Here is a 26,310-nt window from a genome sequence, read left to right as displayed (position 1 = left end):
TTCCATCAACTGGAGCACAAATTGCACTTGTTCAGCTAACCAAAACCCCATGTAACTCCAAGGAAAGCTGACTCAGGGTCTTCACACCGATTAACTTAATGGACAGAGACTATGAGTGGACAAAAAACCTAGCAGTTATTCTAAGCTGTGCAGATATGTCACATCTATACTGCTATTTATAAGCAACTTGATTTTAAGTTGGCAAGTCCATACATATTTCAAGCTTGACTTCAGTGGAAACTGAATCCCCAGTTTCCTTAGGTCTGTAAGAAACAGACCTTACCCTCAGCGGTGATGCAATGCCACAGAAAGCAGAATTGAGCCTTTTTACAGCACACCTCGAGCATTCAGAACTTCACATAACCACATTCAGAGGTGACTGTCTTCTGAGCTCTGGGACACCCCAGCACAAAATAGTAAAAATGTATAGCAAAGCATCAATCCATAACCGTAACTGACCAGCTTATTCACACAACACTTCAGCATGAGTCATGACTGAAATTCTTCCCATTTACACTTGTATGATGATAGCAGAAAGCAAATGCTGAGGTAAAAAATTGATGCACCAGGTTTGTGCTGGTGTAAGCAAGTCTAGAATCAAGCAAGCTATAAAATCCATTAATTCACACACAACAGAGAAGAAAAAAATCCCCTTACTTTTAAAGCATATACGTACATGTAGATCAAAACATACACGTTGTAGATCAGAACATACAGGTTTTCAACACTTATAGATACATGCTCAAGAATAAAATGACTTTCTGCATTATGACATGAGCTTTACAGTAGTTTAAGCTTGGTTTGGACTGAAAATAGAGAAGCTTGAACTCTGGCCAGCAGAGCTCCTTTGGAACTGTTTTCAAGAGAGAAGAATGAGGTCTGAAGCAGTCCAAGAACATCGACGTTTCATTCACGATCTTCAAGTAGTTTTTGTAAGTTGTTCTGTATCTTAGAAAAAGGAGAGAAAAATAATTGGGGGGCAGGAAGCGTTATACTGCATTAAAAAACCCAAGACATACTCTTCATTATACTCTCTGCCTGCATCTTAATTCTGTCACAACTATTCATACCAATGGTATTAATGCTAAATGCTTCCTGACCTAGTCAAAGGAAACATCTGGATACAATCAGCTAGCAGCACACCTAGCTTTCATATTACGAGCATCTCCTGCAATTTCCTCCTATAGACTCTCTCCTTCATTAGGTATAAGAAAAAAATGATAGGAAAAGACTAGAGCTAGAAAGAAAGGGACAAGAAACCCAATTATTTTGAATCTGATCAAAACCCATTAAGAGCCTCAAAGTTGCCGTTCAGGTTTAAGTGAATAATTCAAACAATTTTGTAACAGTTTCAGCTACACAGTTGCCTATGAGGCGTACGCAGCGAAATAAAGGTCTTTTAACCATTAGCAGGTATGTCCCATTTGCCTGGTTCAGTGTATTGTTTGTGGGTTATCTTTCCTTAGTTACACTGAAGGCAACACCAGCCAGTCAGATCCTCAAAGATGATTTGCACAGACCCATTTTACAAAGCCTATTTATCTTTCATCTCCTTGTCCTTAAAAGCAGAGAGGGGGGAATATAGTGGGTCACATTCCCTGGCACATGTGTTCTCTGTATCTTAGTAACTAGCAGTCACTGGCTGCAGAAGGTTTAGTCACAGATACTTTCAGGCTTTAATTTGAGGAGCCATTATACTTCCTGTTCACAGATACCACTTCTTAATCCTACCTCATTTCTAGCCCAGATGCACACGTTTTTCAAGTGGGGCATTTTGGGGAAAGGAGCACAGGAAGAAGCACCTAATTTTGCAAGAGTCACTTAATGCATACATAGGATTTTCCTTTTAACAAGCTACATTAGAATAAGGGAATGAGTAACATTAGGCCACGTTTTCCCTCCCCCAGTTTAACACTTTACACTCTGATAGACATGGTGCATTTTAACAACCTGTTAAATTCACTTAAATGCCAAAGCAAAATTCTGCTAAGCCATGGCAACTCCAAGTATGAAGCTGAGCTTGCAAAAAGCTCAAGGTCACACTGAAAAAGTCATTGCAACATATTGCACTGAACGCTTTTTAACTGGAGAATAATTTCTACTTTTTAGTCTAGATAATGCCTGTGCTCTAGCTTACAATGCTGCAGTTGCACAGGAAACGAGGTGAGAAACAAGTTACACCGGAACTGTCAATGCCACCTGTGCTGCTGAAGCCAGCTGCAGTCAACTACTAGCACTTTTCACTAAGGCATATGAAACAGTTAAGCAGTAACTTTGCTCCGAGAACATAAAGCTGTTAGATTTCTACCAGTTTTGCAGTACAAACATCCTGTTCTAACCACTGCTCATCTAGATTAGACAGGACTGGGATGTGACAATATGCAGCTACAGGCAATACTCATTTAGCCTGTATGCATAGTAGCTGATTGTCTCTTGAGTATTCGGCAAATACAAGGGAAGACTTAAAAGGGTCCAATCCTGTAGACACTAAACGAAAAAAGCACTGACTTAAGACTCTAATTCAGGACAGAGGGCCTCTTCTCTGGGGATAACTGAATGATCTGATCATCCAGCTGCTTTTTACTATGTCTCCAAGCAAAGACTATATAAGGGAGAGGGAAAGTGCCTAGCCCTGCTGCAGAGGGCTGGCTGGCAAGCTTCCCACTGAAACGACGTCTCTCATGAACCATCTTGCCAGCCTGTCCCAGACAGCTGGAAAGCAGTGACCTCTTAAATGACCTAATTTGGCTAAAGATTGTATCTGCTAATCCTCTGGTAAGTATTTTCGTCTGTATTCATATTCTTAGCATCCAGAGCATACAGAGGAGTTAAGCTAGCATTATTCTAGACTTCCACCACAGCCAAGGGGGTGGAGGTTTGGGCAGCGAAACCTCTTTTTGGCAGTATTTGTAAAACCCACGCCACACAGGTAAAGAGTGATCTTATGTAACCCTAGCTTTATGCTACTTGAGAAACTTTGTTTAGGGAAAAAAAAAAAAAAAAAGGTATTAAAAGACCTTGGCATGCACTCTGATTTAGAAACAGTGCAAAAATATCTTATGTGACTTAAGCACACAGGAATTCAAGTAACCTTTGGATTTGCTCCACTGATACTTTTTTTGATGCTTGGCCAGTGTACATGTTCCCAACATGTAACATTTCATGCACCTGTATTGTGTGCAGCTGTCATGGTTTGGGGGTGGGGGGACAGGACAGGGGGCTGCAGGGGCAGGGGCTGCCCTGTGCTGGATACAGCTGTTCCAGCAGCCTCCAATGGACCCACTTCAGGGGCACAACTGAGACCCTCAGCCAAGACTGTGGTCAAGCCTCTAGGAAAGTGTATTCAAAAAAGGGGAAAAACACCAAACAGAGACAGGAGCAGAGTAAGATGGTGAGAAACAGCAGAAGGAACACCAGAGTCTGAGAGGGAGTAGGGGGAGGAGGTGCTCCATGGCAGAGAAGATGTCCGTGCTGCAGCCCATGGAGAACCCATGCCACAGCAGGTGGTTACTTTCCAAAGCACGGAGGCCCTTGAAGGAGCCCACCTGCAGCAGGGGGAAAATGGGGAAAGAGGTGCAGCAGAAAGTTACTTTCTGTAACAGCCTACCAGCCCCACTTTGGAGGCAGGGAATGGGGTGAGGAGTTGGGAGTGGGAGTGAAACTGAGCCTGGGACAGGGGGGAAGAAAGGCAGCGGTGTATCGTTTGTCCTTGTTTCTCACTACCCAGATCTATTTTAACTGGTACTATATTGAATTGATTTTCCCCAAGTCAAATTTGTTTTGCCTGCAACAGTAACTGGTAAGCAACATCCTTGCTTTTACCTTAATTCATGAGCTTCCTCATTCTACCTTCTCCCCCTGCCCTGCTAGGAAGGGGGAGAGCAGTTGGCTGTGTGTCTGACTGCTGGCCAAGAGTAGCCCACCACAACAACTAAAATGGAAATAAAGTCTGCACACCCACTTTTGTTTTGCATAGGTTTCCAATTTAAGTCTTTAGCAATTAGAGTATAGTAAAAACTAAATGCCAGGAATATTTGGAATTACGAAATTGGTGCAGCAGCATTTGTGTCACCAAAACAGGCAGATTCCAGCCACTTCATATGAAGAAGCTGACCACACATGAAAGCCAGCATTGTTTTTCTTTATAATAATTAAACCCCCCCATAATCTCAAACAAAAGCCCCAGACAAAAAAGTTCATCAAATAGTAATAAAGGTTAAGTTCAGAATCCTTAGCCTTGATGGACAATAATCCCTCACTGAAATCATTACATGCAATAATCACTCCTGAAGTGTACATTTATTAGTATTCATGGTTGTAAGCCTCAGCAAAAGGCAAAACATTTACGCATACCAGTGCTTGTACTTGTGCTAATTTGTAGTCCAAAATCCAGTCCTTTGTCTAGGAAAACATGTCAGCTTCTTGTACCAAATCTGGGGGTAATTTGGCACTTTTCAAAATAACAGACTATAGAAATTCCGCAAGAACCGGGTTAGTGTGTCAGAATTTGCATTATATCATAGGAAGTTACCTTTTCCAATTTTATAAGATTAGCAGTTAACTCATCACAAAGGGCATCAGCATTAATTTGCAGATGAGATCCCAAACCTTGGTGCCCTGCACGTCTGTCAAACAGAATAAAGAAGTAAGTGTGACAGAAGCAAAACAGAGTAAAACAGAACTGAGAGATACATGTAGATGGGAATACAGTGGCAACATTGTAAACTGTACTTGTTTACAGAAACAAAGGCCTCAGTCACTTATGCACTCTTTCTTTATGTGGTCTCATTCTCCAGAAGTTTAGACAGAAAACTTTACAGCTATTTCCACTGGCAATAAGTCGAAAAGTTGCATTAAGTTCCATGTCCCGTGACTTGAAGGAAATCAAAAAGTCCAACCCCTTGACACTGTAGAAGTGCACATTAGATCATCCTTTATCTTGTACTGTTTGAGATCAGAGCAGCAAAACCCAGGCCCTTCTCCTGTAAGAGTGCTTCAGAAGAGGGACACAGCATACTGTTAATAAAAACATGCCAGAAGTGGGAAAATGGCTTTTGACATTGCCTGCTCTTAGCGATAGTTCCACCCAGTCTTGGTACAGCTCTTTGGAGTTTATTTTCCCTGTTTTTCAGGTGGTGCTTCTCCAGCTATCAGCATTGCCACTCAGGCTGCAGGTGGCTACAGGTCTTGCACAGAGATTTACAAATAGCTTTTGAAGACATGTTTTTCAGACCAGCTCAGAAAAAATCACGTATAAGAAGGGGAGAAGAGTTAATGCAAAATTTAATGTTGAATGAACTGATTAGTATTCTCAGCAGTATCCAGTTAACTACCTTCTGCCCTCAGAGAGGAGTAGGAAGCTTGGCATACTGCTGTGGTGTATGCCCCTTGCACTGCCTACCCATGCAACTTGGAGATTGAAAAAAAAAAAAGTAAAAACACAGGGGCAGACAATATCTATGACTCTAGCTACAGAATGGGACTGTCTATGGAACCATGGCCCCTTTCCCTATTTCCTCTTCAAATACACAAAGAACCTTCCCTTGGTGTGTTTGGGGTTTTCTTTGTTTTGGTTTGGTTTTGTGGTGTGGATTTTGTTTATTTTATTTTAGTAAAACAGGATATCAATTTCTAAAGAGAATATAAGCAGCCCAAAGCTTTAGCAAACATTATACAAGCAAGTCAGATTAGCCCAAAGATTATGAAGTAACTTCTGTCATCTTCGGCTAATCAAATAACATCAAGAGTAAAGACAGAAGTTATACCTTTTCCACAGAATCGTTGCTCTGGAAAGGAACTGATCACTTCCACAGTTTACACTGAAGTTACTCACAGCTATATGAAACATTCTCAAGGCAGTAGTATACCACGACATATCACATTTTTACTGAAAGTCTTAAACAGAAAGCTGTGAGATGAGGCTAGTACAGATACAAGAACTACAGCACACTGACGTATCACAAGGGCACTACAATATGACAGTGGTTTCCGAGGAAAATAGATGAGCATGACAAATACTGGAAGAAGATTTCCCGAATTTTATAGAGCGTATCTTACTCCTTAATATGTGAATCAAAGGATGTGATGGAAATAATACGTTCCTCCAGGACACTGATTTTGTATCTCATGTAGAAGGTAGAAAATATTAATACACAAACCCTGTAAGAAAGGAAAATAAGGTACATCAGTTAATCAAAACTTTAAAGGTACTTGACAAACTTAATGTTAAAAGCCATTTAAATTGTTACTTGCACATGTTGAATAATAACAGTATCATTCTTAGAAACACCTCAGGAATACCCGTAAGTGGCAATCGGACAGTTATGAAAATCTCAGCCCTGAGTATGGCTTTGCTAAGTGACATGTAAACTGAACTTGCAAGTAGTTAGTCTTTAACACATCCTGAACCAGAAGACCCTTTGCTTTTAAAAGCGAAAGGCCTGTTAGGTAAGCCTGCCCCAGCATTTCTACTTCTGAGAACTACAAAAGCCACAATTCTCAATGGCTTCCTTTTTTCAAGTGAAGCTTAGATTGCACTAATCTATGTATACATAAAAAAATCATAGTATTTTGATAATACTGGTATTAATTGCTAACTTACAGAACTGCATAAAATATAAGTACATGGTTCAGAGATAAGAGCTTCTGGGTCTTCACTTTGTGGAAGAACCTGAAGGCTTCAGAATGGCCTACGAGGACAAGAACCAAGCGTTACTTTGATCAAAGCAGACATGGCACACAAATCATTTTTAGAAGCATGCAATGGATAATATAAACATAAGGATAAACAAGAAAGTTCTTCCAAATTACATGAACTGACATAACTATGCAAACTTATGCCTGCTAACTCCAGCTGAAGATATGGTCTTGACTCCTTACCATTTCGAGGACTGTTTCGGGCTTTTCCATCAGGTCCACGTTTACTGTGTGCATCTGAGCGGAGAGACTTTGCCTCAGTCTTGGAAACTTTCAAGTGAGTCTGTGTCTCAACAACATGATAATCTGTCAAAAGCAAGATTTTTAATAATGATGAAATATGAAGTCAAAGGAAGCTGTCGGTCGCTTAGGTTAGTCGAGGAATAGGGTAAGAAGAAGATTTTAAAAAGTGCATTTCTGTACTTGGACAGAAAGCAGCATTTGGTTTAGTAATCTTAAAACACATTATTGTAATGTGTAATTCCACATTATCACAAAATATAAAGCATCACCTGGACTGGAAAAGGATGATGCATTTACATTTTAAGATCCTTTGAAGGATGGCAACCTGTACAAATTTTGAAGGTTATCACTGAATTTCCAGTCAGAAGATTATACAGGCACAAAAGTCATCTCTCAAAAGGACTGACTATGCTATAGTAATGATTCCAAGTGACTTTAAGAGCAACATCAAATGGAGATACTGCATTGTTACTTTAAAAAGATTACAGTTCTCTTTCCTGTTTTTTAAATGTGGATAGCTCTTGAAAGAGATAGGACAGAAAAATTCAGTCGCACTCAGTTTTATTCATGCTTTACTTGCACCCTGGACTGCTTGAACGATGCACAAGAAACAGAATCACAACTGACAGATGTACCCCCCTTCCCCCCCCCAGTTCTTCTTCCTAGGGTGATTCTTTAACTGCATGTTGGTTTTTTATTTATGGAAAAGGAAAATGGAAAGGTTTGAAGTAGTTATTAGCCATAAGGAAGTAACACAGGAAATTAAATCATTATTCAGAAGCATTCATGTGGCAAGTGATGACACCACGATTTAGTTACTGTTTCACAGATGCCACCAAACAATTAAAAATATGCGCACAGTAAATACCAAAGACCAATGAAAGCAAACAGCCCCAAATCATATCACTGAAGAAAAGGCACACAGCGAAAAAGAAGAGTTAATTAAAACTAATGTGACAGAAAACAGTTATAAAAATGATAGTGTTTAATTTAAAATTAACAGTAAATGTTTCTTTTTCTACAAATAATTTTATAGTCAACATGGAACCTGGAGTAGTAACATAACAACACATTAATATGTTAATATGTATTAATTCTACAACAGAATAATACCTTAGCTTTTTCTATTAACATTCAATATATGCTACATAAAACAAGTTCTGCTGTACTTAGGAACTTACATGCAGTGAGTTTCTACACAGCATTCCTGCTAATTAGGTGAATAACTTGAGGCATATTAAATTACAAAGAGCACTGTTAAGAACAACTTTGGACAGTATCTTCAAGTGTCTTAACTGCAAAGAATAAAGTGAGGGTTTAAAAAACAAACCCACAAATCCACATATCAAAAATAACTTTTTTGATGACCAAAAGCCACCACAGTAAAGGACATGATTTGTACAGATTAAAGGAAGTTACATTGTGACTTAAATGACTTTAGAGGTTTTTGTTTGCTTGTTTTTCTTTTTTTAAAATGAGGAACATCTCCCACACTATCTCTGCTAGCATAACTCATGGGGGATGTAGGGAGCAAATAATACATGAATAAAAAACTGGAAGCAGTAATGACAAGTCAGATCTGCTGCTGACCAAGTCATTGCCTGTGTCTGGATTGCAAAGGGACAAAATAATAGAAACACAGCTAACACGGCTTTGAGGAAGACCTGGAAAACCACACAATTCTCCAGGACTGTGGACAATGTATATTTCACATCAGGAGGGGATTAGAGAAGCAAAACTGAGAGCTAAACAGTTCTCATCTTCTTGGGCCTCCACAATCTCACTCACCTTGGAAGCATTCCAGCTCTGGGGTCTGTGAGCCTGTGCTGCTGGACTCTTCCATCTCTTGCCTCCGCTGCTGCACTATTCCATCCAGATCAGAATAGTCTTCATTGAAATCCTGATGGGGAGAAAGCATCACAAGAAAGCTCAGCTCTGTTCTAAATCCAATCAACCTTATTTCCTCTGACCTTCCTCTAGAAACTGAACCAATAATTACAGATTTAAAACTGTTAAACAATGAACAATCTCTGTTATCAAGCTGTAGAGATCAAGTTAGCAAATTAAGTCCCTCTGATCAATTCAAGCCTCATCCCCTGCCACTGTTTAAGTGAGGATAATAAGCCTGTGTAGAGAAGAAAGACACTTCAATTAAACCAACTGAGATGTCCATGACAGGCATTACTAGAATTAGAATCTGGTCATCAAATGTGCCTGCATGTCTTTCAGATGTCTGAACTGGTTCACAGAGGAAGGACTGCAACTAGAAACACTTCAAAAAGTGTCATGGCAGTCAGAAAAGCAACTTTGAGCACTGTGAAACTTGACTGTTAAACAGAGATATGCAGAGCACATAGACCTTGGAATATATCCAAAGGGCACACACGTATACATACTGCATGTGATCAGATGAAATATACTTAATGCTAATCATTCCTACTGCCCTCCCAATGTTAAAAAAATCGTGGAAGTTTTAGAAGACAGATGTCATTATTTCCTTCAGTTGCCTTTCTTCAGACATAAATGGTATTTGCAATGAAAGCTGCCATGCAACAAAAGAACCAACATCTAAGCCATTTACCAAGGGCAGAGTTGTAGGACGATCAGCTCTGAAGCTGTTTTCTGCAGAAGAGGGATTTGGACTGTTGCCCATGCTTTTGTCCTGAAAAAAGCAGCAGTGTTAACGAGGAACATACTCAGAAACTATCCAGTATTTAAAAGCAGAAAAGTGGTAATAGGGAACACAAAGCTATGTATCATCTTCACTCCCATTAGTACTTACCTCAAGATGTCTACAGATAGATTTTAATAGCTTGTAGGTAGTATCTCTGGAGAGTAAGGAGACGAACATGTACTGAAAAAACAAAAGTTCCAAAACTGTTTGAGAAAAGCATACAGTACTAACTTCAAAAATAAGTGATTTTGCTGATCAAGTAACTGTTTTCAAGAACTTTTGTAGAGCAGGAAAACCCTCCACCCCTTTTAAGCCTATGACCTGGGGTTAATCACAAAGAACACAGAACAGGCCCATAAAAGTTACTATGTCCTGCTGCAGAAACCAGAGGATAGTCCAGATCTGTTCTTTTTTTAGGAAGACTTTGCACATTATGTTATACTTACCTCTTAAAAAACTACAAACAAAACCCCAAAGAACCACAACTCATTTTTTTTACAGTCTCCTGCATCCACAAAATGTTTGGGCAATGAAAATGGGCTGGCCTAAAGCTGCTCTTAGGATAATCATATCTTCTACTGATTGATGCAATTACTATTCCTGAATATCACTAAGCATATGTATTTTGTGCATCTATGGTATTGCTGGTCAGGTAAGAGACCCAAGTACATGAAAGAATATGTCAGAGCTGCCAACAAGGCAGATAATGCTCTGCACACACACTTCATGACCCAGCTGTTTCAGTTCCCCCAGTGCAACCACACAGCGGTCTTGGAGAATGAGGATGATAGATTACAGAGAGCAGGTGAAAACCAGAGATTCCATTTCTTATTTTCTTACAAAGTTCTACACAGCTTTTTTTAGCGCAGATCCAAAGACCAAAGACAGAGGGTTAGTAAGAGGAAGAAAAAAAAGGGTCCTTGCTTGTCACAAGAGAATTAGCAGAAGAAGCTAGAATCATCCCCTAGGAAACCAGATTCTCCAAAGTTCAAAGTCTAAATGCCAACTGTTTAAGTGGCCACTTGGCACTTTCAAGAATCCCTCCTATTACTGTTGAGGAGGGAGTTAAAAAAAAGAACAGGCAGAAGAAAAATGAAAAAGAAAGCAAGCAGAGTGCAATAGCTTCACCCTCTACTAGTACTCACCCTATCTGTGACTGTTGCTATGATCAGAGCATTTGGCACAAGAAGGGCAGTTTTGGTCTTCTTCAAAAGCGTCACGGAGAGCGCAGGTATACTAATCTGAAACAAGATCAATGTAGTGTTAAGAGTACCAGTATGCACATACAAACCTACATGATCTTTCACAAGGAGCCAGCCTACCAGATGTGATAAACCAGATCTTCAACACTCTTCATTTAAAGATTTCTCTACTACATCCCTGATTACTAATATTTCACATGGAACAGGTATGGTTTCAGATTATTACTGCCTCTTAACTGTTTTTATTTCTGTTTTTATCAGATGCTAATCCAGGCTTTAGTTCACGTCTGTCTTTCCTGATCCCTTCTGGCTCTTACAAGACTATGAGCTCAGTGTACTGTAGAACATACCAGTTTTAAAGCTAGGCTTCTTTGTCTAGAAACAAAATATTTTGGAACACATCAAACCAGAGGCTTGTTGAAGAATGAACACAGAATTCTTCTCCATACTTAGATCTTTTAGCCTGCAACAAGCAGCTGAGTAAACAGCTCATCCTTCAGTAATGTTGAAAATATAGACCCATAGACCCACTGACCGACTTAAACTGATTCCTGTGTGTGCCATCCAGACTGTCTACATTTACATTAAAAAGTTCTCAGTTTTCCTTCCTGCTTTACATCCAGTTTCATTAGCTTAATGCCTGCTAAATTTCAGAGTATTTCAGTTCTTTATAATAACAGATTATCTGGTTTGACTTTCAGTTGAGAAGCCTACAGCTTAGCAAGTTAGGCAAATGTAATAATCCTGGATACACATGGTTAATATACAATTCCTGTTCAATATTCCTTTGGCACACACTGTCACAACTACCTGAGAAATTTGGAAGCGACATTCAAAGTGTCCAAAGATTGTTCAAGGAGCAATCACAGCACTGCATCAAAACCACCAGTGCAGAAAGAGAATGAAGTTACTTTGTGTTACACAGTTTCATAAAACATTGCTAACTTTTGTTCAGAACAGCAACACAAAGTAATGAAATGAAAAACTGTTTTAGGTAACAAAGTATTTGTGTACGTTAATCTGGGTGCAAGAGTGACAACCACTGTTGAAGCATGGCTAGTCAAGTATCTGCTTGTAGCCTAAGGGCTAGAAACTTGGCTCTTTACTTGGTAGTTTCATTACAGAAGTGTGCTGGCAGAAAAACTCCAAAGCATATTAATTTAGTTACTTTCAATCCCAGTCCTCTGTCTTAGAATCTGTAAAACTGGTCATCATTTGTTCTATTGATTTTTTAACACGTCATCTCTATTTGTCCAGCTTCAGAAGACTAGTCTTTTGAAAATGGGTAATTAAACAGCTCCTCCACTATATCTTTTCTTCTTAAAGTGGACATCGTATCATTCACAAAGTTTTTCAACACTTTTCAAAACAACTTTTCCTGGGAGTAGGAAGAAGGGAGCAGCTATGATGCGTGCTTGATAGGAAACCCCCAGGATCTTCAGGTAGCTAGAACAGAATCTGTGTAGCTTTAAAAAGGCAAAATGAAACAACAAACCAAAACATAAGCAAACCAGAAGATTTTTCAGCAGAAATGCCACTAAACAGTAACGATAAAAAAAGCAACTTAAAAATTTTCTTATTGGTTCCATTCACCTCAAAGAACTTTAAATCAGAGATATTAATGGCATTCTACTGCATGTTATTTTGATGGATAACATTACTGCAATCAAGATTGAAGTGTACTTCAGTAGGATTAGGTACTGGCTTATTGCACTGCTACCCCAGCACCAGATTAAGATGTTAACATGCTATCTGCAACAATAATTATTTCAGGAAACAAGGTTTACCTGCAGGCAACTTGGAAAGCAACTAAAATGTGTAAGACAATGTTAGCTCCAGGAAAGACTCAAGGCCAGTATATATAGCCAAACCAGAACTACCTGGAAAGAGAGTGATGTCTTTCAAAGCCTATTGAATCCTGCAGATGCAATCTTTTATTTTTGAATATGCACAGTGTTTACACTGCAGAAACAGTCTCCTGGCTTGCATGGCTATTCCCTCCCCCAAAGCTTTCAATAAAAAAAAAAAATCTGCAGGTAGAAGAATTCACATTGAAAAATTTATTAGAATGTGTAGACCTGCTATTTCTCACAGTACAACACTTAATCACTAGAGCTTAAATTGTTCTACAAGTTCTAAGCAATAGCAGTTTTGTGTCTTGGAAACTTTATCAGTGTATTTGACTGCTAAGAACGTGCCTTTTCCTGTGAAGCTTAATTTCCTTCTCCCCCTCCCATTACCTCATTTTTCATTATATCCCTGACCTTCCTGCTTTTTATTAATGGTATTCCTAAAAACTTTTGCCTGCTTTATGTGACTGAACAAAGCCTTAAGCATGTGTTGCAGGGGCAGGGGGAGATAACTGGAAGTATCATTGACATACACACCATTTACATTAACATACTGCCTATGACTAACAGGACCCATTAACTAGGATTCAACAATAATTCCGTTTCTTGGGCCAAGCAGTAAAACACAATAATCTAAAAGGTCACTATGAACAACATGTTGTTAATAATTTTAAGCATTTTTAAATTACTCCACCTTCTCAAAAGCCCCTTCAAAGATAGATGTCGTTCCACCAAAACAACCGACAGCAGAGAAGTAAGATACTCTCAACTCCTAAACTGGTTTCAGCACCCAATTTACTGACAAAGGTCTGGATCCAACCAGGAACTCTGTTCAAGGACGTACTTGAGAAAGAAGCCAAAGAAATCCTTGCAGCAAACTGAGCTGCTTTCCAATAAAAGCTCAAAAACAAAGCACAGTTTATGGAAACAAAACCATTCCAAAAGCTCCAGATCAACAGAAACAGAACACAAATCTTTTTGGAAAGGCTTTATTTCTATCTGTAAGCATAGCGTTTACCACAGGGGACCCAAGACTTAGGTGGGTTGTATCTGCACCAAAAAAAGAAAGAAAGAAAAAAAAAAAAAAAAAAAAAGTATATGACCTTGTAAATTAGGATCTTCCCAACTGTTCATGTCCCATTTCTGCTCTTCAATTGAGGCTCACAAGTAAAAACTAGCAAACTATTTTTTCTTTCCCCATTCTCTGTTTATGCAGGAGTGCTAGAAGAATACCTCAAAGATCTTTGCCGCTCAACTCGGAAGCCAGTTTTAGCTCTCCCTCTTTCATTGTCTTAATATGCTTGATTCTTCCCTCTAGCTCTCCAACTACAGTCTCATAGTCCTTATACTTCTCAGCCTTCCCTCCTCCTCTTTTCCATACTTAGCCCAAGTAAGAGATTTTTGTACAGTTTGTGCTACATGGGCTTGGCAATGACCTCACTGCTGCATATCAGATCCTTTCGTTTCATCTATTTTTTTCAGATAGGAAGTCCTTAAGAGAGAGACTCGATCTTTAATAGTAATAATGCTCCAGTTCTACAGTGACTTTTGGGCATCACTTCTGAACAGTGATCGTATTCAATAATACTTAGAAGTATTAATATTCCAGCATTGCATAATAATGTGAACTTCTGATTAATAACAGATTGTTAAGGAACAGCATTGCTGTTCTGTACACAAAGATTTTACTGACCTTAGTGTCCTTACCAAAAACCTTCGAATGGAAGCAAATCCAGTTTTCAGAAAGGAATAACTTTCCTTGGTACAGAATTTCTTTCTGCAAAGCACAGGTAAAACCTGAAAGAAATAGATACTCTATGATCTTTAAGGTAACTAAAATTCAAGCCAACTGTTACCAGTTTGGCTTTTGTTTTGCTCTTTTTTTGCAAAATCATAGTATGTTTAGGTTTATACCTTTCAATAAATATTGTCAAACCTTGAAATATTCAGTAAGTTTAACTAATACTGACAAGCTCAGAAGATTTCACAGGCCTAAGTTTAGAATCAAAATATATGAGAGACAAAGACCAAAATGTGTAATAACATACAACTGGCTCAAAGAAGCCAAGAATACTTTCTGGGAGAGTACTACCTAGCTTCCTAGAAACTTTTTTACTAGTTTTCAGGCAACATCAACTTTTAGCTCTACAGCAGTTGTCTGGACTAGATGACCAACCGAGGAACAACACACATGAAGTAATACAGCTTTTACTTCACAGCCATTGAACAAATAATTTCTCACCCATGAACCTTTTTCTTTGTATTCCGTTCCAGAAACATGTTAGAAGTATCTATGTAGAATTCACTTGAATTCTATTACCACAGGGAACAGCAGAATCTTTAAACATTTTAAGTCCTTCTCCTACCAGTTTTTTTAAATCTTAAAGCATCATCAACAGCAAAAACTCAGGCTAGTCACTTGACCAGTGCTGTCTGAGTTAAGTTACACCTTTAGTAAGGAAGCTTCAGTACTGAAAAACGTTGCACTAGGTTACTCTGCAAGTGCAAAGCAGGTTATGATTCCCACAGACTCCCAACAACTAAGATTGAAGTTTTGCAAGATTAAAACAAAAACACCCACTGCATGCAGAAGAAGGCCTTGTAGCTCTACGCAGCTGGAGTTTAAGGTTTTTAAAATTTAAATAGTTCCACTTGTACATCACCACAGTTGGCGAGTAACAGCCTCTTAGATCCACAGCCAGCAATGACAAGGGCGTTAATACTCACTTTGTTTCAGTGGCTCATCAATGGGAACATCTAGAAACAGCTTATGAAAGTGTGCATTTGCCTTCAGCTAAAAAACAAAAAGCCCCACACCCAGAGACACATACCTTATTAGACAGTCTTACAATCAAGTGACCCATTCCACTTCCTATCCTCCCAATATATTGTAATTTTGCCCACTTGTTTTACAATAAATCCTGATTTTTGCTATGTGACTATTAAGTCTGTGTCCTGCTTTACCCAGACTCTGATGAAAATGGAAGCTATGTCCTTATACAACCACGAACTATTAAACAAGGGGGTTTTCACGGTAGCTACATATTAACTCCTACTATACATATAAACAAACAAGTCCATACTCTGCCCTACCTGATTTGAGGCACGTTTTTTCCTTTCAGTCTTGGAGTCACTCTTGATATCGACGTTCAGGAGTGGACTATCTGTGCTGCTTTTTGTCCTGAAGATCAAAAAAGGCATCCCATATAAGCTTGGCCTCAGTTCATTAGCCTTGAAAAGTTAGCAACAGGACGTACTTTTCCATGAAACATATTAATTCTTTAGTAACTATTATCTGATTCATCAAGGATTATCCAGCAAAGAGGAGTGTATCTTATTCTTAAACCATGCCAGACCTCACAGAAGGTTTTCTGTTAATCTGGAAGGGATATTCTAAATTGGTAGTTGTAAGGAAGTAGAAGAAGTTCAAGACATTTTTACAACTTAATGAATTATCACAGTGCTTAGCTCCATGTTTGTTTGGTTCTTGGTAACATGTGAAATACTAACACTAAGCATGTGACTTACTAATAAAAGATAAAGTAAGATAAAACTTAGTACCTGAGAGTGCAGGGCAGTGTACTGAAAGCTACGAATTTGCACAAAGTATAAACTAATTTGGAAAGTGCATTTGGAAAGAAAGAGATAAAATACAGGTGCGTAAGTCATAGGATGGCTATGAACTGTGTAAGTGTAATGTAATGAAATCATTAAGACAACCAGCAATGCTAGAGGAGATGAAAGGGAATTGTCAGGGCCAGTTATATAGGAAGCTGTACCTGTACAGCTCTAGCCATTCATACTAGAAAAAGAAAACCAACCAAAAACCCAACAGCTCTAGAGCAGAACAAGTACAGAAGAAAGTCTCTCTGGATGGCTGGGAAAACGAGTTTTGTTTGTTTTATGTAGAAGAACATAATGGCATGGACTGTTCAGAAAAACAAAAACAAAGCTGGGCTAACAGTATTTCATAAATCAGGAAGAGAAGAACATTATCCCTGAGAGCTATTTAGCACAGAACAAAAGCATGTCAATAGGCTATAAAAATAAGGTAGCTCTAATTTTTTAGTCCTTCAGATGCAGACTGAAGAGCAGAAGGAAAAACACAACACAGGACCACTATACTGAAAGACCTGAAGAACATGTGCTAAAAATTCAATGGGGAAAGAAAGGTGCTACAAAAGCTTCCACTACTGCACCTTATCCTGCACAGTAAGTCTTCTTTACTTTCCTAGACTTCAGAGGTTCAATATTTCTAGTAAAAAAACGGAAGGGTGAGAGGAAGAGAATGCTCAAGTGTAATGGTGATATAGCTGGATTTAGGAAAGAGAATGTGCAACAAGATTGCTGCAGCAAGGGGACCGGTTGCATATCTCAGGTGGTCTCTCAGAAGAAAACTTGTGTATGTGTATTTGTGTGCTTATGCAAAGTACAGGTCCAACAGAAATGAACAGTGAGCCTTACAAAAAACCACTTATGCCAACCCCTCACCAGCACACACTCAATCAGTCAATTACATTGTAAGAAGTAAGACTGGAAGGAGAGTTTGGGGTAAAAAAAAAAAAAAGTAATCATGTATTTCTTCAAATACCTCCCCGTTGTAGATGTTTCAGGAAATTAAGTGATGTCTTTTAAATATCTGCCTTGTGACCAAAACCACAGTGTCAGGTTGACTGCTGACTTCTGTTCACAAAGTGGAACAGATGCAAAATTTCAAGTGGGATTTTAGTATTATTTTGTTTTCTTGTAGAAGAGTTTCAAAGGCATTCCAGTTTCCAACAAAGGAAGAATGACTATATTCACAGAGACTTTACAATAATCTGATGCCATATACAGCACAGAGTCCAAAATTAACACATGTAACAGTTTTACCGTGGACAATCAATATTGCAGCATGAAAGAGTTCTGGCTACAGCCCAGTACTCAAACTGTGAAAAGGTCATAACTAGCAGTGGCACCAAGCAGTGCAAAGCATTTTTTCCTAAAACAGGGAGTCTAAGCCAGCCCAAAATCTAAATTCCCACTAGTCTGACTGGTTGTGGTGGTTAACAGAAATCCCTGGAAAGTGGCTCTGATACCTGTTTACTTGCATAGTTTCTTGCCAGTAGTTTCCCGAGTAGCTTCTTGATTGGATTGTAACCATTCTGATTATTTGACTAGAACAACACTCACAGCATTTCTCACATTACCTAGCACCATCAACTTTTTTCCGGTCATCAAAATATTCCATTTCAGTGGTAGGGGTCTGCAGCAACACAGTAGGTGATTTTCCTGCCTTTCTTTTTTCATCTGTTCCATTTTCTCCATCTGAACTGCAGAGGAAAAAAAAAATAGAAATATGTATTGCAGGATTTATACTGATATCAAATGCCACTGCAACACATTGACAATACAGCACATATTAAAGAACAAAATTACATATTTTATGTTAAGGTCCTGAAAAGTTTTCAGTTACTGACTTGATGGTATCATACATCTGAACAGTATTCTGAGTTCTGATACTGGAATTTCAGCAATGAAGAGAGGAAAATTGAAATACTGCCATGGATATTTCAGTGCTCATAGAATTTGTAGCTCAAGCTTCCGTTCCAAAAAGAACGTCTCATTCAGGAAAACTGCATTCCATGTTCAGTACTCAGACTTAACGACGAATGAAAATTAATCTGATCGGCAAGCTGGGAGAAAAACATCCTGCTTGACAGTACCTAGTGCTTAGCAGATTATTTGTGACTCAGGGTTGCAAGAGGAAGCTGGGTCCTATTTTACCTCTCATTTATCTATTCTATGAGAGTCTACTTGCAGGATTTTCACAATAAAGGGTCCTCTCAAAGTATCAAAAGCACTGGTTTTATTTTACAAAAGCAGCAGTGCCATCACAGTGCATTGCCTTTTCACAGCACGTGCCACTGCCTCAGAAAAGTATGTCAAGGAACTAGAGTCTGAGGGCTAGGAGATGTGCCATCAGAGCCTTTCATGGCCTTCTCTTCTCATCATTTTCTAATAAAATGTTAACTCAGAAAATTTAGAGGAAAAAGCTGTCATTAATAGCAGAGTCTGAAGAATGACAACACCTTAAAATAAGACATGACAAATACATATACACACCCTCCTTTGGAAGACTAAAGCTTCAGAAAGACTACAGGATACTCTTAGCATTAAAAATAAAGCCAAACAATTTTGCCAGTTAATGTCTGGCCTGAATGACCTTATTTATAGAAGCTTTCCATTATAATGTTTAATTCTCAAATTTTATGGCAACAACACAGCCACTGCCATTATGTGATGGTGTTTTTACAATAAACATTTTCTTTTCCTACTAAGACAAGAGTTTTGCTGACAGAGGTTCCCAGACTAGTTTAGGTCTCTCTTCTTTTAAGAAGGGCATAAAAAAATCCATTGCTTTGATTACACTTTAGTGAGTAAAATCAGAAGACCAACCTCACAACATCTTAATTGCGATCTAATGAGGCGGTATCCTACCCCCCAGTTAAACTAGAGCTTATCTCACAGGACAAAAGCCATGGAGTTTTGCCTTACTGGTGCTAGGCATCTTATGTTTACATAGAGCAACTATTCCCCTACCTCATCCTTCCTCAACCCTTAGCACTCCCCAACACAGGGGCACTGAATTGATACTTCTGAAGTCACGTGCTGTGTATAATTTAAAGGGTTACAGCACTAATAAAGTCAGTAAGGAAAAAACCCAATGGTTTCCCCACTGCTTCACTCTTGGAGGAGCCCTGACTGACCACAAGGCACCAGCGGTTATTTTCAGCCAACACAAACTATGCCCGAAAAACCCAAATAAGCAGTTTTAATCTGTTTAAGCAGAGAGACACAAGGTGCTTCTCGGAAGCATAGGGGAGCTTGTATTCCAAAAATCTGCAAATCCTGCAAATGTCTTAGTCACAGCCTTGACATAACACAGCAGTACTTTAAGATGTAGTTGCTTGAGTCTGGAGCCTGACTGGTGTCCATCTTCACCTTGGGCAGCCTGCTATTCTTACACAGCAACATTACAGACTGATCAAAGCAGCCTGTACCACACCCAGACCTCCATACTACAAGTTTGTTCCAAAAATACCTGTAACCCAGGTTTTAGTGTTCATTTACACCTGCCAGTTTGGTTAGATGTTTTGTTGCTCTTAAATGCTTTATTTACTTACCACTCATATTCCCTTTTCCTTCACCCATAGATTAATCCCAACTTCACGGTTAAACCTATGAGTCTCTCCTACCCTGTCTTCCCTATCAACCACTACTATTCTTGAACTGCTACTGTCTCAACTGATTCCCTCTAGCTGCTTTCAAATGGCAGAGAGCTAGGGCATCTCAGCATGCTAATCCTGCTGACTGGTGTGTGTGGAAATGCTAAACTATCTCGTGCCAGTCTGGTCACCTCTACAGGATCATCTTCTGCAGCTGCGAACAGGAAGCATGTACCCAAACACTGTGAGAGTTTCCCCCAAAACCGTTTCAGGCATGAGGAGAGTAATGTGGCTTGTGTAACACATGCCACTGACAGTAGCGATTTTGAGTGTATTCCTACTAGCTGATAAAGTTTTGCTATGCCTATCCTTCACACTTCATTATGTGCCCCCTTCACATAATGAAAAACTACATAAGGACTTGTCTTTACTGTTCTGATAACTATTGCTCCACACAGCAGCTAAGTTCCTAGTAGGTTTCTTTATCAGAATAATCTTACCTGTCCTTCTGGAGAAGAAAAGATCACAGGTATGACCTAAAACCAGTACAATACCATTCACCAAGTCACAAGCAAATTAAAGTACTCCTTGCCATTTTCATGCATGAGGCAGGATTCATAAATGCTTTTTAAAGAGAGGACAAAAGTCAGCAATCCATGAAGAAAAATCAGATCAAGTGCACTTAAGAAACAAAGTGATGCTAACTACAACATTGAGCAGGAGTTGTACATATGTGACTGTATTTGCAAATATTAGGGCAAAGCATGTAAACTGTGTGACTTATCAGGAGTTTGATATGAAAATAAGTATTTTTCAAATTGAACATATATTGTGTATTTGGTACTACTAACAAGCCTATTTAAAATAACAGCTAAAAGAGAAGTTGCCTCTAGTTTCTAAATAAAAAACTTCTATCATAAGGAGTATTTTCAAAGCCAAGGCTTACACTTGGTACAAGATCATATCTTGTATCTAAGCAAGTTAAATTAAACATTAGTTGCAAGCACTCTAATTAAAATTCTTGCAAGAGATGTTTCTTTTCCTTTTATAAAAATACAATAACCAAACTGAGTAATTTAAGATTAAATCACAGAAAAGGGAAAATGCTATTAGATAGATTAACCAATGCAGTGGACTAAGTTTCATTCTAATGAAGTGTTCAGAAGTTCATTATTCATCAATGTATTTTAAAAGTCAGAAGAACTTCATCTCTTCCAATCTGAATGGTTTCTGTGAACCAACAACTTTCCAATAGACAGATGTGTCAAGTTCCTTATACTGCAGAAAGTTTCTGAACTTCAAAAGGTTTTCATATTTCATGCTAATCTTATCTAGGATCTGAAAAACAGACTGTGAAAATTATGTGGTGTCACATTAATGGGGAGTTTTCAAAAGGAAAAAAAATGAAGACAGTAATTAATCTAAAATACAACTTTTTTACTATTCCTCTCAAAACTAGTTGAATAAGCAGCATTGAACAGAAATGTGACACACAGGTATTAATAAGCCACAGTTTGGAAAGTGAGCCTTGGAGAACAACCATTGTCCTTGACAACCCCAATATGGTCTTACCAGACATGAACACTTCTCAGGCAACCATAAGAGAAATTAAAAACTCTAGAACTGTACAGTGGTTACTGTGTTTCATTCCCCACAACCACGCAAACCTTTCTACAAAGCTTCCTCAGATCCATCCCAAAGAACACCCATGCTACTTGGTCTGCCTGATAATAGGTCTAAAAAGTTCAGAAGCCACAATAAGCTGGGACAAACTAGTCCTCCAGTCCACAAACTGCACATCAGTTACTCAGGAGGAAGGCAGCATCTTGAGTAACCAGTGATGTTAGCTACAACTTCAATTGCTTGCAAAACAGCAGCCAAACCAGTATTTCTCTAGGGTTTAACTGAGTCAGCATTGGTGCAACATTCCTTCTGTGGATGGAGCAGACATAGTGGATCACCATGTTACCTTAGAAGCCCTGCTATCCTGCTTTGTTTCTTTTATACAGAAAGGATTAATTTTGCAACAGCAGTTCAACTGCTGTATTATTGCAATTTATCAGCCAAAAGACTGTGGAGTAATTTCTCCCCTGCCATCCTTTGGTGAAAGTTTATTACATAATGATTGATTACTGCTTATGAAAACACCTTTGATCATGTACTTGGTTAGGAATTGTTTAACTTGGACAGCGAGCTTAAGTTGCTCAAGGACAACTATATATCACATTCAACAAATCCAACAGATGGTGCTTGTCCTGAGCCCCCTGAACAGGCAGGAAGTGAGCAGGATCATCTGGACAATAAATATTGCGTGCAGCTGTGCCGTGACAGTAACTTGACCACACTTGGACATCTGGCCAAGATCCCTGACATGTGTGGACCCTACAGATCATGACACAGAGTATGCCTGCACTTGGCGCAAACTTAAAAGCTTGCATACACTAGGTATGTAAGCTGGTTTTTTTTTTGCTGCATATAAAGGTGGGCAAGCTCCGTGACTGGGCCAGAAGACTCACCTACAGATGGACACACCATGCAGGAACTTCCCAGTTACTGACAGACTCCTCACACCGGCTGCAACAGGGTTTCCCAGCTAAAGTGTGGGCCTGGATGATGTTATTAAGGTAATCGGTGGTATAACCTTTGCTTTGCAGTAATGATTTGATGCATCGCTCCTATTGCTTTTTTATCGTACTGTGTATATTAATTAGTACTGTTTCCTTTTATCATAATACACACTGTTGTCCTTTATTGTACTGTAACAAACTACATTTATTTTTATATTTGATTTGGAGTCCACTTTTGCTTGAAGTCCAATCAGTCAGCAAAACAGGTCCACAATCATGCTTGGTACAATGTATATGTGGAAATATCCATCACAAATACAGTGATATTCTGTATCTTTTGGTTCTGTTGAGTAGCTGTTGGATTTAGTGGGCAGCTGTTAGCAGACCAAAAGGATTTGACAAAGGAATCAAAGATGTGCAAAAGGCCCAAATACTAAGATATAGTGTTATTTAAGCTGTTCTTACTGCCTGACATTAATCTATTCAGATAAAGGAACTTGTTATTCTTTCAGAAACTAAAAGCCAAAGGAAGAGACTCAAAACATTCCAGGATCCCAGATCAAGATGACAGACTTTGGCAGGCTTAAAAGCAAATGAGATGGAACAAGATGAAGGGATCTATCTAGGCAGCATCCAGGAGACAAACGGGCAACATACCTCAAGCAGAGATGACTGCAAGGGGATAAGATGAAATGTGCTAATGCTTTGAAAGGACACCCTACCAAGCATGCTGCAGGTCAGAGGCCTCCTCCCTCAGCACAGACTATATCCTTGACCTACCACACCCTGAAGGAACAACCGTCTCAACCTCCCTTTGCTAGGCCTAAAGTCTTAAGTCCTTTCAGAAGGTATGCCCCATCATTCCATGAAACATATTTTCTGTGCCACACTGGTCTGAACAAACCTTTTTTGGATGCGTAATCTGAATCTGGAGTGCTTTATCTGATGAGTTTTCTTTCACACCTTACACAGTTGAATTATTTCACCCCTGGACAGAAGAAAACACCTTTTCCATGGTAAACTCTCCAGCTGTCCTCTTCATAGCAGATTACAGTGGTGTCCATACTGAACAAACTAACAAGTGCTCAAGCTGAGGATTTAGATGTTGTATGTTTCTACAAAGTCTGGTTACTCAGAAGCAAAATGCCTCCAGTAGCTCTACAGACATGATCCAGTGTTATGTGGCACAAGGCACTGATCATGAGAGAAAACAGATCTCCTAAAAAACCCACGCCTCAGAGTATTGTTACAATTCAGCCTGCTTCTAAGACCAAGTATCACTTTTTCTGTGCAAACAGAAAGCCAAACTTTGAAAATAATCAAGAATCCAAAACTATCAAAACAAGCAGAAAATGAGCCAGAGCTACCTTGATCACAAAGGAGCAGAGAACTGCTTAACAGCTGCTATAATGGATGTTAAGGATAGCCATAATCTATGTATTGGTATTTGTGTAATTCCGTATACTTAGTACACAGCCTGTAATCACAAAGGAGCAAAGAGCTGCTTAACAGCTGCTATAATGGATGTTAAGGATAGCCATAATCTATGTATTGGTATTTGTATAATTCCTTATACTTAGTACACAGCCTGCACTTAAGGCTGAAAAGTGAAGGAAGCTAAGCAACCAATTCTGAAGTTTGGCATTTCTTACGTATGTTGTATGACAGATATACAACCATCAAATGTAATTATACTGAATATGGAGAGCAGCAAAGCATTAATGAAGGAGCAGAGATGTGAAACCCTGCGTGAGGGAAAGGGTCAGTTTGTTAACATGAATAGGTATGAGCCAGACTGAGATTTAACTGCCCGAGGTTGTTCAAGGAGTAGGCTAATTCTCTTCTCATGAATTCAGTCAAACATGGCATAATGGAGGCAAAGTTAGATAGCTGTACATTAACTGAATATCAAACGCATATGGATGGGCACACATACATATATGCTACATATTTCTTTGTGCATTTCTAGGATGAAACAGGTCAGGCACAGGTGGAATCTTGATATCAGCTAGTACTGAAAGAGGAACTAACCAAGATTTTTTCTAATTGTGAATCTTACTTAATATTTCTGAAATTAAATACCTTGTTATATTTCCTGCGTTCTGTTTCACAACTGTGTCTTGGAACACACTCACCTGTGAGCAGTCTCATATGTTTGTGTTGCTGTATCTTTATTAAAGGGATGAATGACATTTTTGAGTTAATACTGAACAGAAACCTCCAATGCTGTTAAGAGGAAGTAAAGTTTTCTTCCCCTCAACTGAATAGACATTTCACATAATAACCAGATCAAGTTTCACACTACCTTACCACTTGGACATCAGGAAGATCACTGTGACACCACAGACGTCATTAGCAAGTATGTAAATTCTCTGCTCTAAATACCATCTATTATTAACTGGCTGTATTCCCTGTCTAATCAAAACCAGACTACTATCAAGTTCCATAGAAAAAAAACAAAACAACCCACAGAAGAATTCCCTGTGCTCCGAAACATGAGACACTATAACAAGATATTTTATTAAGTTAACACTAGAACAGGAATATAAGCCATTAGCTCTCTCGTCTTTTCAAGAGTTTCCGTTTCAGATATCCACTTCAAAAAGCAAAAGCCCTCTCATATGTATCTTCACTCAACTCCACAAGATTCCCAGCATGCGGTTTTCATGGGAGTCTTGGCAGGGTGACCAAAAATTATCTGAACATAGGCATGGACAAATCTAGCACAACACAACTCTTCTCAACAAATAAACTTCTGAAAAAAATGGGAAGCAAAAGACGCTAGGGGAGACACTCATTCACATCTACTTTGGGCTGGAGCAAGTGTTCTTTTAATTCCCCAACTTGCTGGCAGCTTTTAGCAGGAAAGATTTTGCTGTCTCCTAGTGCTAGCCTACCTTTATCTTCTAACCCAGAACACGACAAAAAATAGGATCATAAATCCTACTGAAAAGGAAGCGCGTAGTGTTTTATCAGATTATATTTTTATCTTTAGCCTCCAGCGGTAACAGCAGAAAGGGAAAAGAAAGAAGAATTCCTGAACCTATGACTTGTTCAGGGTGCAGAAGAGAGGGCAAAGGCATGTAAGTCTCAGGTCTACCAACTGTTCTATACCACATTCAATAAGAAAGATAAAATGCTGCGTTTATACATAATCCGCGTCTTCAGTATGACTTCATGGGCATCTATCAGTTAGATCTGCTCTGAAACTCAAGCAGAAACAATACAAATCTCTCTTGAACACCACAAGCATCTTTACAATGATCACCTGATCACCAGAGGTCTGATCACCAGAGCATGAGCATAATGTAAAGGTTTGGTCTCACTACCTGAGCCTGGATCTCTGAGTTTTAGATGAGGAACTCCACAGCAACATGCCTCCATATGATACAAGACTTGGCTGCCAGTTTTCCAGCATTAATTGTGTTTTCAAAAAAAGCCTAAGTAGCTACATCAGACTGAATTAGGATTACAAAAAACCCAAAAACAAAACCAAAAAAACCCCAAGCAGACAACAGCAATTACATTAACAACTGCTATTAAGAATGCAGAACAGTTTAAGATGATAGCAGAGGTTTAGGAGCAATCTTGCTAACACCTTTATTCCTTTCTCGGCTGCTTAAGAAAAACAAAGTTAAAAAATGAAGCTGCCATGAATCACTTGACCAGATGCTTCTGTTTTATGGCACTTTTAGAAGTAATGACTTAATATGCTGCACATGAAGTGTTTTAATCAATGTACACGGGAAAAAATAAGTTTGGTTCTTCAGACAGGTTATATACAAAAGGAAGGAGGGTTGGATTTGATCATGCAGCAGTTCCTTTAAGAACTGGCATTGACAATAGATAACCCACAATCATTAATGGGAT

The 26,310-nt window shown here is 38.9% G+C and overlaps 1 protein-coding gene across 3 annotated transcripts in view; it reads right to left on the bottom strand.

Annotated features, from left to right (window-relative positions):
• Positions 1-637: 637 nt before the first annotated feature.
• Positions 638-26,310, bottom strand: part of GRAMD2B (GRAM domain containing 2B) — a 42,493-nt gene continuing 16,820 nt past the window's right edge. For all 3 annotated transcript variants that reach the window (XM_037373847.1, XM_037373850.1, XM_037373849.1), the window contains 13 exons: positions 17,855-17,977; positions 15,759-15,846; positions 15,393-15,459; positions 14,359-14,462; positions 10,759-10,854; positions 9,722-9,793; positions 9,521-9,601; positions 8,728-8,839; positions 6,880-7,002; positions 6,602-6,689; positions 6,058-6,159; positions 4,532-4,625; positions 638-948 (listed from right to left, as the gene is read on the bottom strand). In XM_037373847.1, the coding sequence (XP_037229744.1) occupies positions 907-948; positions 4,532-4,625; positions 6,058-6,159; positions 6,602-6,689; positions 6,880-7,002; positions 8,728-8,839; positions 9,521-9,601; positions 9,722-9,793; positions 10,759-10,854; positions 14,359-14,462; positions 15,393-15,459; positions 15,759-15,846; positions 17,855-17,977 (1,192 nt within the window). In that variant the 3' untranslated portion in view covers positions 638-906. The remainder of the gene's footprint in view (positions 949-4,531; positions 4,626-6,057; positions 6,160-6,601; positions 6,690-6,879; positions 7,003-8,727; positions 8,840-9,520; positions 9,602-9,721; positions 9,794-10,758; positions 10,855-14,358; positions 14,463-15,392; positions 15,460-15,758; positions 15,847-17,854; positions 17,978-26,310) is intronic.

This window comes from Falco rusticolus, chromosome Z (genome assembly GCF_015220075.1).
Source record: "Falco rusticolus isolate bFalRus1 chromosome Z, bFalRus1.pri, whole genome shotgun sequence".
NCBI lineage: Eukaryota > Metazoa > Chordata > Aves > Falconiformes > Falconidae > Falco > Falco rusticolus.
Note: the sequence above shows the minus strand (reverse complement) of the source record. Positions and strands in the feature narration are given on the sequence as shown.